The sequence below is a fragment of the Rhinoraja longicauda genome, chromosome 17, assembly GCF_053455715.1.
Source record: "Rhinoraja longicauda isolate Sanriku21f chromosome 17, sRhiLon1.1, whole genome shotgun sequence".
Taxonomy (NCBI): Eukaryota; Metazoa; Chordata; class Chondrichthyes; order Rajiformes; family Arhynchobatidae; genus Rhinoraja; species Rhinoraja longicauda.
The window spans coordinates 41,392,943-41,404,782 of NC_135969.1; the positions used below are offsets into that span (position 1 = coordinate 41,392,943).

The window sequence follows — 11,840 nt, forward strand, 5'->3', positions numbered from 1 at the left end:
TATTGTGACTAGGAAAAGATTTATACTTCAAAAGTCAACAATACAATACAATACAATACAATATATCTTTATTGTCATTGTACAATGGGGTACAACGAGATTGGGAATGCGCCTCCCATACGATGCAATAAATTAATTAGCTAATCAGTATAAATTTATACTGATTATTTACTGATTATATACAAGAGTGTTTTACTGTTACATGTCTCAGATAGAGCAATGAAATTCTTATGTGCAGCAGCACAACAGAATATGTAAACACAGTACACTGTAAACAATATAGTAAACAAGAAAAAACGTGCAGTGTGTATGTATGACATATATATATATATATATATATATATATATATATATATATATATATATATATACATACATATATATATATACATATATGTGTGTGTGTATACTGTATATGGGTGCATGTATATATATATATACACACACACACACACACAAACACACACTCATATACACACATACAAACATACACAAATAATAATAGTGAAAAAGGACAAAACCAATGCCCCCAAGTCTATGTCTAATGCGTTTAAATGGATTAGACATAGACTTGGGAGTTCCAGCACTGATTTGTGCAGTTTCTTTTATCCAGGTAAGCTCAGAACTGCTACAGTTGATTATTTTCTGTTGTGCTGCTTGCAACATGTTGCCACAGCCACGCCCCTCAGCTTTGTGCAGACAATTCACATTGTGACAGATAGATGATAGCTGGTACTTTTATTTGTATATATTTTCCTTTGTTTGTCTTGATATTTTCCATAATTTCTTTTTACTTTACGGTACTTCATATACTAGCCCCTGGACATGAAGGCAGATAAGAGTTGATTTGATCTAGGCATCATGTTTGGCACAGACGTTGTGGGCTGAATGGCCTGTTCTTGGGCTGTCCTGTGCAATGTTCTATATTTTACACTTGTTGCTTTTTAACTGGCCTCGAGGAGATATGTGGTTATTTTCTCATATGCTTGACCTCTGATCCTCTGACTTGCCTTTCCATTAGGTCTTTCATGTCTGCCCTTTAGATTAGATCTTTCAGTGCGGCACAGTGGTGCAGCTGGTCTTGTTGCTGCCTCCCAGCGCCGGGGGCCCGGGTTCGATCCTGACCTCGGGTGCTGACTGCGTGGAGTATGCACGTTCTCCCTGTGACTGCGTGGGTTTCCTCCGGATTGCTCCAGTTTCCTTCAACGTCACAAAGACATGCGGGTTTGTTAGGTCAATTGGCCTCATACAGTGGGGGGAGAGGATGAGAAAATGGGATCACGTTTAACTGGTGTGTGAACGGATGATCGATGGCTGGCATGGACTCGGTGGGCCTGCTTCCTTGCTGGCTTTTTTTATCAATTAATCTACATGCCCAGCTTTGATGCTTAGCATCTCAGAGTTACTATAATGTTACTGAAAAAGAAATATATATTCCTCTCAGAGCAAATTAGTACTCCAGTTTCCAAAAGGCCCGAGTGGGTCCTTTGACACGTTCTTTACCCACTTCACATATGTCTAATATAATTTTTAACATTTTGTATGTGGCGTCATATAAAAGCTGCTTTTGAAAGATAAAAGAAACCTTCTGTAACTGAAGATGCTTCTGCTGGAGTAACTCCTCCAACACAGTCTAGAAAGGACACAAGGAAAGCTTTGGCTGCCAATTTTTCTTTTAGAAATTAATTTTCATATGCCTGCAACATAAAATGTGTTAATGTTTATGGTATGACCATGTTGGCAAACCCAGACTTCTAAGACAATTAAAATACATTTGAAATCATATTCTTCCTTCTGAAATGGAGATTTATTCAATCCCCTTTTAGATGGTTGTGCTGGGAATGGAGGAATGCAATACAATACGATACAACTTCCTTTAGTTTAGAGATACAGCGCGGGAACAGGCCCTTCCGCCTACCAAGTCCGCGCCGACCAGCGATCCCCGCACACTAACACTATCCTACACACACTGGGGACAATTTTTACATTTACCAAGCCAATCAACCTACAAACCTGTACGTCTTTGGAGTGTGGGAGGAAACCGAAGATCTCGGAGAAAACCCACGCAGGTCACGGGGAGAACGTACAAACTCCATGCAGACATTTATCCCGGAGGGAAATTGGTCTGCCACCAGTCAAAAGATAGTTACAAGGCATTGAAAATGTCATGTGCATTATAATAATAATGAAATTTAAGTGACCAGTTATTGCTCAGCGCATATGTAATATTGCACAAACATGAAATTAATATTGCATATGCTGTAATGCATATTACGTAGGATATCGGATATGGATCACGTGCAGGCAGATGAAGGCGGAGATGTCAAAGACTAGAGGGCATAGCTTTAAGATGAAGGGGCAAAGTTTAAAGGAGATGTGCAGGGGAACGGTTTTTTACGCAGAGGGTGGTGGGTGCCTGGAACATGCTGCCAGGGGTGGTGGTGAAGGCTGATATGACAGTGGCATTTAGGAAGCTTTTATATAGGATGCTAAATGCTGGTGTAACTCAGCGGGTCAGGCAGCACATGTGGAGAACATGGATAGGTGACGTTTTGGGACGGGACCCTTTTTCGGGCTTCATTGGCAGACACACACTCTGGCTTTTATGGACATGGATATAAAGGGAATGCAATGATATGGATCATGAGCAGGGAGATTAGTTTATCTTTGGATCATGTTCTGCGCAGACATTGTGGGCTGAAGGGCCTGTTGAGCTGCTGTGCTGTGCAATGTTCTGTTCCCAAGCAATAGAACATAGCTAAAAAAAGGCCAAGAAGTTGTTATTCGAGAGTTTGAAGGATTTAATTCGAGTGCAACTGTAGTCATTGGCATTGAAACAAACAGGGTCAAATGCAGGTCTAACTGCATGTGGGTTTTAATACATGCTTGGCACCAATGTTATCGGTGGAGTTTCAGTAAGTTGTCTGTTTGTATTGTTATTATTGGGTCAGACAGTGAGACAAGAGTAGCTTGCAGTCAGTCAGAGAGTAGAAAGCAAATGGGATTCAGATGTTACAAGACAGCCTGAAGGGCGAGACTGACAGAATGACAAGCTGTCATGAAGAAGAAACTAACTAGCTGCTGTCCAAGGTTCCAGTAGACTGAACTGGTCTCAGCATTTGATCATTGTCATTGAAGAAAGTAACAAAGGTTTCAGTGCAAAAATATTGAACATTATTATTTTCAAAATTTTACGTGACAAAAATAAATTGATTGAGTCCTGCCCCATGCACGCACACACACACACGTGCGCACATACACACACACACACGCAGAGACATGCATATAAACGCACACACACAGACACATACACAGCGATATATATGTAGACACCCCCAGACACACGAGCACACAGACGCGCATACACACACACACACACACACACACACATAGACACACGCACACAGCAATACATACATAGACACACACAGACACACGAGCAAACAGACGCGCATACACATGCACACACACATGCAGAGACACACACACGCAGATACATACATAGACACACACACACAGACACACGGACGCACGCACACACATAGATGCACACACGCAGACACACGTACACAGAGATACATAGGCACGCACACACAGATACATACGCAGCGACACACACACACACGCAGACACACACACAGGCACGCACACACACAGATACATACGCAGAGACACACACACACCGCAGACACACAAACAGGCACGTACACACACGCAGAGATACGCACGAGACACACAGACGCACACACACAGATACATATGCAGAGAAACACACAGACACATGTGCACACAGACACACGCATACACACACACTCGGAGACACACACATAAACGCACACACATGCACACAGATACATACATCGATAGACACACACACACACAAACACACGCACGAACATATACACGCACACACACGCACAGACACACACGCACAGAGACACACATAGACGCACACACACAGACACACGCACACAGAGATACATACATAGACACACACAGACAGATACATAAGCAGACACACGCACATAGACACATGCACGAATGTGCACACACGCAGAGACATGCACAGACACACACATAGAGGCACACACACAGACACACACGCATACAGAGATACATACATAGACACACACACACAGATTCATACGCAGAGACACACACACACACACACACACACTCAAAGTCTTTTCTGGAGGTGAAGCTTTTATTAATCTTAAAACAAACCAGTTAATTTAATGAAATATGGCATATATACAAAAGGAATATAAAACAAATTTCTTATTAAATATTGCACTACTTGAACTAAATGCAGGAAACTTTGCAGAAAGAATATTACAAATTGGTATAAAAAGCATTTTTTCCTGCCCTTTATATGAATAAAATCGACAGTTGTTCCGTTAATGAATGGTATTTGTCTCGCTTTTGCACTTCTTTGAATCTTTATAATTCAGATTTAATATTTATGATTAAATTAACATTTTAAATTTATAACTTTGCATGCTCAGTCCTGTTCAAATTTCCGATCTAGTTTGGCCATTATTTTGTAAGGACGATACCAAGCCATGAAAGCTACAACGCGGATCCTGGCAAGGGCTTGATTATTTGTACATTTTGACAAAAAACATTGGAAATTTTATTATTTCTGACATGGCCGGGGATATGAGGCTGTGAGGAGAGTGAAGTTGACAGAACTAGTGCTAACCACTGTGGCAAAGACTTGAAAAGCAACCGACATGACATCTTTCCTGTCATGCTGCCGAAAATGTCATCTTTGTGAACGGCAGTGAGAAACTGGTTTGCTGAAGTTTTGAAAAGTAGAGTCGAAAGACGCTCATTATGTCAGATGTAATATAGTCCGCAGCTGTTTGAGAGAGGAAATCCTAGTGGCCATGACGGCTTTTAGTTGGCAGACCCTCCAAGACATGGAAACCTCTCCAAAGTAGCGACAATCGACTTGTGGATTGCGGTACACTTGTGCTCGAATACTCAGTTCCCAACATAATCTCACCACATAATAGCATCTTGTAATCTGCTTTGTAAATGATTTTTCCAATTGTTACGAACCATTTTGATAGTATCAGGATCCATTCCAATTTTTCACCAATTAAGGGATTTATTTTGAGAATATTAATTTATTAAGAGAATATTTTGATATGGGTTTGTTATTGCCACGTCTGTCGAGGTACAGTGAAAATCTTTGTTTTTCATGCTTTCCAAACAGATCAGATATTCTGTTCATAAATATAATCATGTCAAACTTCAGTACAATAGATAGAGCAAAAGGGAGTCAATTTTATTTTTTAATTGTGCTGTGAAGAGGTAAGTGTATAACACTAGTAAAGAAAATCTGCTACATTTTGTGAACAAAACTGTAAATATAATTATGTAATACAGTTATCTCAAGCGTTCAAGTATTTTGTATAGGTTGTTAGATGAGGTTCCAATTCTGCTGAATATTTAAAGCAAAGTTTATACTCGGTAGTGTTATGTTTTGTTTTAATTGATACAGAATAGCCCATTTTTGTTAACATCTTAATTTAATCATTTGTTCTTTATAGTTAGGTGACAATTCCACATTTCAAAGTGTAATAATACTAAGATCATCTTTTCCTATCTGAATAAAAAGAAAATGTGTTTTTATGAAAATGCACTTTTAATAATTGTAATCCTTATACCAAATATTTTTATCAGCTAGCTTGTAAAAATAAATATCTGAAGGATATTGAAAGTATACCACACTTCTAATAGTTTGGCGCTTTTGATAATTGTCAACTTTAGCCCAATATTTTTATCAGTTAGCTTGTACAAATAAATATCTGAAGGGTATTTATTTCAGATATCTAATCTGAAAATAAAGATTATATATCTTCTAATATCTGAAGGGTATTGAAAGTATACCACACTTCTAATAGTTTGGCACTTTTGATAATTGTCAACTGTAGACCAATATTTTTATCAGTTAGCTTGTACAAATAAATATCTGAAAGGTGATGAAATTATACCACACTACTAATAGTTTGGCACTTTTGATATTTGTTAACTTTGGTCCAATATTTTTTACCAGTGAGCTGGTACAAATACATATCTGAGCTGATACAAATACATACGCAGTGAAAGTGTCACACACTTCTAATTGTTCCTCTGATTTTTTTTTTATCCTCTTTTTAAACGTAAGGGAGAAGAAGCTTGCTCCATTAAACTTCTTGGAAAAGTGCAAACATTATTTGGTCTCCGACCCACTGAGTCTGATGTCCTGTGGGATGATTTGTGGCATCAGCAGCTTTTTTTTAGTCTGATTGGACCCCGCAGAACTGCAGTATAGATTGTAATGTCTGAGTTGAAGGTTACAATTGATGCTTGCAAATAAAGAGACATAAAGCTGACCAATTAACCCTTGACAGGAGGTTTATTAGAGGCTCTGTAATCCTTTATCATGCTTTTGTGTTGCCAAACAGGCTGGTGCTGGGGATTTGCTCAGCTTAACATGTACACTGAAGGAGGCCTATGGAAACGGACTGTTTATTCTATTCACAGTCTATCCACAGTACAGAAAGGGCGACTGAGCTAGTGCGGGCTGGATAGTGGAGCGCAAATCCCTCTCTGCATTTGACTGAAGAAGCTGGTCATCTTGTTTGTCTAGGCCGTTGCTTCCTTTCGTGAAAGGATTAGCATCAGCTTCTTTCCTTATTATGGATTATTGGCCGGTGTAAATAGTTCGGAGCGATCCATTCTGTTTAACCCGAAGTTGTGAAATAATAAGGAAATGTTTATTTGTGCAGGACTTAATTTGTTCCCTTTTACAATGTACACTTCACCTAAAACTTCAACCATGCGGGGAATAGCCTGGGAAAAGCAACCTAGTAGTTTTAGTGTTCGCTTTCTTCGTATTAAGTGCAAAAGGTCAAAAAGTAGAGAAGGATATTTGAATTGTATAATGAGAAAACGGTTTTATCGAAAAAAAAATCTTTTTTTCTCAAAAAATCTTTAAATCTTTATAATCAACAAATAAGTGTAAGGCAAATGTACAGCATGTTTGTCTTTACTTTTTTATATCAATAAACATAAATTGAACCCTTTGGAAATATTAAAGTATAATCTTATGGTAAAGACAATTTGTTGCAACATAAAATATGTTTACGGTTCTTCTATTAAAATTATTCAGGACATTTTTGTTGACATATTAATTTAATAATTTAATTTAACAATGCAGAGTGATTTTTTTCTAGCTGTTGACTTGCCTGTTAACAATAGACAATAGACAATAGACAATAGACAATAGGTGCAGGAGTAGGCCATTCGGCCCTTCGAGCCAGCATCGCCATTCAATGTGATCATGGCTGATCATTTTCAATCATTTTCAATCATTTTCAATCATTTTTAACCGCTGTAGCAACTCATGAAAGGCACCATCAACAAGATATGGGGCAATTTCATGTCATTTTACCCTTCTGATTAGGAGGCTGGTGCGAGACCAACACATTGGAAAACTGCCCTCTCACCATCAGCACCCGTACAACAGGGGTCCCCTGGAGTAGTGGCCCTAAGCAGCAGTTTAGCACGGGCTTGTGGCATATCAGATGCAAACTGAGCCAGAGTCAAAAGGGAAGTTACTGCGCATCTTTGTGAAGCCGACAAACAGGTGCTTTCTTCTAAGGCATCACAAAATAATGCCGGGTCAGACATTTGCCCCTTACTCCCTCCCCCCCCCCCCCCCCACCCCCCACCTTCCTCACAGTCGACCCTGTTCTACGTACAGCACAGGTTGTGGTGGCTAGACACAAAATGTTGGAGTAACTCAGCGGGTCAGGCAGCACCTCTGGAGAGAAGGAATGGGTAACGATTCAGTTTGAGACCCTTCTTCAGACTCAGACAGGATTGTGAGAGTTGGTGAGAGTTGGCAGACTGTCCCAGACTCTCTTTGGTATCCACTGTTGGTACATCCACCTGGATGGAAGACACAACGTGCTGGAGTAACTCAGCGGGTCAGGCAGCATCTCTGAAGAAAAGGAATAGGTGACATTTCGGGTCGGAACCCTTCTCCAGACTGAAAGATGGAGAAGGTCAGAACAAAACAGGGCCGTCAACCGAGAGTGAACATGGATAGGTGACGATTTGCATCAAGTTTGAAGAAGGGTCCCGACCTGAAACATCACCTATCCATGTTCTCCAGAGCAGCTGCCTGATCTGTCAAGTTACTCCAGCACTATGTGTCTTTTTTTTTGTGGTAAAACCACCATCTACAGTTCCTTGTGATGCCGATGATATCCAGCTCCTCATCTCCACCAAGTCAATCTCCTCCACCACACACTCTACACTGACAAACTGCATTACTGAAATAAAATCTTGGCTTCAATCAAACTTCCTCAAACTCAATTGCAACAAATCTGAAATCATCATCATTGGTCCAAAAATGCTCACCAAATCCACCCAAAACTTCATCCTCAACATTGATGGTCTCCCAGTATCCACCTCACCTCACATCCGGAATCTTGGAATCATCCTTGATCAAACCCTCTCCTTCGACAAACACATCAAACACATCACAAAGACAGCCTTCTTCCACCTCAAAAACATTGCCCGTCTCCGTCCATCCCTCTCCTCCACAGCTGCAGAAACCCTCATCCACGCCTTCATCACCTCCCGTCTGGACTACTGCAACAGCCTCCTCTATGGCGCACCCTCAAAAATCATCAATAAACTTCAATACATTCAAAACTCCGCTGCCCGTCTACTCACACACACCTCGATCCGTGACCATATCACCCCCGTCCTTTATAAACTCCACTGGCTCCCCATCCCCCAGAGAATCCAGTACAAAATCCTCCTCATAACCTACAAAGCCCTCCATAACCTGGCCCCATCCTACCTGACCGACCTCCTCCACAGGCACACTCCCACCTGCACCCTCCGCTCTGCCGCTGCCAATCTCCTATCCCCCCACATCCGGACTAAACTCAGATCCTGGGGGGACAGGGCTTTCTCCATCGCTGCTCCCACCCTATGGAACTCACTACCCCAAACTGTTAGAGACTCCCCCACACTCACCACATTCAAAACATCGCTGAAGTCTCACCTGTTCAGCACTGCCTTCAACCACTGAAGGTCACCTCACCTACTGTCTCCTTTCTCTGTTCATTTATTTATTTACTTATTTATCTATTTATTAATTTCCCTATGTTCTCAAAATCTCTGTAAAGCGTCTTTGAGTATATGAAAAGCGCTATATAAATAAAATGTATTATTATTATTATTATTATTACTTGTAAGTGAGGTTCAAAATTATCAAAAAAATCTAAATTATTTCTAATTGCCAGCATAGCATGACATCATATTCCAGTCCCAAACTTTATTAGATGTCTCTGAGAGGGCCCTTCCACCAAATGTTAAACTCAAAACAAAATATAAAATGACTCTCGCTGTGTGACGTATAATCAATAAATGCTTGAGCAATGCATCTGCTGTGGTGATGGTAAACGACTCATGTAACTGAGCAACATTAGTAACAATTATTTTTTTTAAAGAGCGTACAGTATGATTTTTATTTATTCATCCATTAGCAAAACATTCTGGAACTTTTTCCACATACGAGTCAGCTTTCCTGCCTTGCTGGATAGAAGGAATGAGCCCATTGCTTCTCTCCAGAGATGCTGCCGGTCCCGCTGAGTTACTCCAGCATTTTGTGTCTATCTTCGGTGCAAACTAGCATCTGCAGTTCCTTCCGACACATTCCTGCCTTTGCTCGAGATTTAGCGTAAAATTGCAAGATTGCTTATTCCGGAGACAATGGACTGCAGACGCTAATTTACAAAAATAAAAAGTGCTGGAGTAACACAGGGGGTCAGGCAGCATGTCTGGAGGACCTGGATCGGTGATGTTCAGCTTGGGTCCCATTCTCCACACCTCAGACCCCTGTACTCATTAGGTATTTCATTCAAGCGCCGAGCCGCAAGTTGCCAACGGGAATGACTGGACTAATGCAGGGTTGCAGCTAAACTTCCATTTCTTTGCCTCCAGGCCCGATGGAATAGGGACAGTCACGGTGGAAGAGAAAGAACGATTTGAGGAGATTAAGGCCAGACTGCACTCACTACTTGAGAATCAGATTACTCATTTCAGGTGAGTACAAGCAGATGAAACGTCAAACTGGTTGGTGTATTTTATACTTATTCCAAATAATATGGCGGCACTGTAGTGCAGCTGGAGGGGGCGCTGTCTTACAGCAGCCCGAGACCCAGGTTCAATCCTGACCTCGGACGCTGTCCATGTGTGGAGTTTGCACATTCTCCCTATGACAGCGTGGGTTTCCTCTAGACACTCTGGTTTCCACTCACATACCCAAAGACCTGCAGGTTTGTAGGTTAATTGGCCTTCTGTAAATTGCCCATAGTGTGTAAGAAGTGAATGAGAAAGTGGGATAACATAGAACTAATGTGAATGGGGTGATCGATGGTCGGCGTGGATTCAGCCTGTTTCCATGCTGTATCTCTAACCCAAATCAATACATAAAGCTGCTTGATTTTCAGATGAGTTCAGAAACAGGACATTAATCCAATATTATTTTTGATACGGGCACCAGAATAAAATGGCAGCATCATCTGCAGAAAGAGTTAGTGAGATTAAAATAAAACTGAATAGAGTCATGTACCAATTGTGCAATAAACTACAAGGTAGATATTTTAATCTCCAGGATGATTTTGGATAGGTGCAAATCCTGCAAATAAATACTCATTTTAAGCCATACCTAAACCTAATTCCAGGCCTTCCTGTGTCTGGTTTTAGGCAGGAGAGGCTCAGTGTTTAGTTTAGTTGAGTTTAGTTGAGTTTAGTTTGGAGATACAGCGCGGAAACAAGCCTTTCGGCCCACCAAGCCTGCACCGACCAGCGATCCCCACACACTAACACTATCCTACACACACGAGGGTCAATTAACATTTACACCAAGCCAATTAACCTACATACATGTACGTCTTTGGAGTGTGGGAGGAAACCGAAGATCTCGGAGAAAACCCACGCTGTCACGGGGAGAACGTACAAACTCCGAACAGACAGCACCGGTAGTCAGGATCGAACCCGGATCTCTGGTGCTATAAGGCAGCAAATCTACCGTGTGCGTTTTCACACCTCTGTACCTCTTGCCTGATCGGAGAGGGGAGAAGAAGGAATGACCGGGGTGAGACTCGTCCTTGACTCAAGTGTTGTAATTCCCCTTTAACTAAATGACGTTTGCATGACAATTATTTTCAGGAAATCTTATGGATCAACCTCCAAAGTATATCCTACCATACAGCTAACTATTGAACTAAATTGACTTAAGTGGTAAAGAATCCTTGATGACAACTTATTCCCAAGGTAGAATGCTTCTTCCTTGAGGAAAGTTATCAGTAAGCACAGCCACGATGGGTTATTGCTCATGCATACTACATTGTTCCATGCATTGTGCTCTTTTTATGGTCTATAAAATTAACTAACATTCATCCTGGACAACTTGTTAACAACCAAAACATCTCTGTCTCTGACAGATATTGCTTTCCATTTGGAAGACCGGAGGGTGCATTGAAGGCCACTTTATCTCTCCTGGAGAGGGTAAGTAGTTAGAGTCATACAGCACAGAAGCAGGCCCTTTGGCCCAGCTTGCCCACACCAAACAACATGCCCCATCTACACTGGTTCCCACCTGCCCGCGTTTGGCCCATATCCTTCTAAATCTTTCCTATCCAGGTACCTGTCCAAATGTTTTAAAAATGTTGTTATAATCTCTGCCTCGGCTACTTCCTCTGGCAGCTCATTCCAGATACCCATCACCCTCTGTGTGGAAACGTTGTCCCTCAGATTCCCATTAA

At 41.2% G+C, this 11,840-nt stretch overlaps 1 protein-coding gene across 9 annotated transcripts in view; it reads left to right on the forward strand.

The window, feature by feature from the left end:
- Positions 1-11,840, forward strand: part of cadpsa (Ca2+-dependent activator protein for secretion a) — a 316,059-nt gene that overhangs the window by 219,106 nt on the left and 85,113 nt on the right. For all 9 annotated transcript variants that reach the window (XM_078414567.1, XM_078414568.1, XM_078414562.1 and 6 more), the window contains exons 15-16: positions 10,015-10,116; positions 11,520-11,583. In XM_078414567.1, the coding sequence (XP_078270693.1) occupies positions 10,015-10,116; positions 11,520-11,583 (166 nt within the window). The remainder of the gene's footprint in view (positions 1-10,014; positions 10,117-11,519; positions 11,584-11,840) is intronic.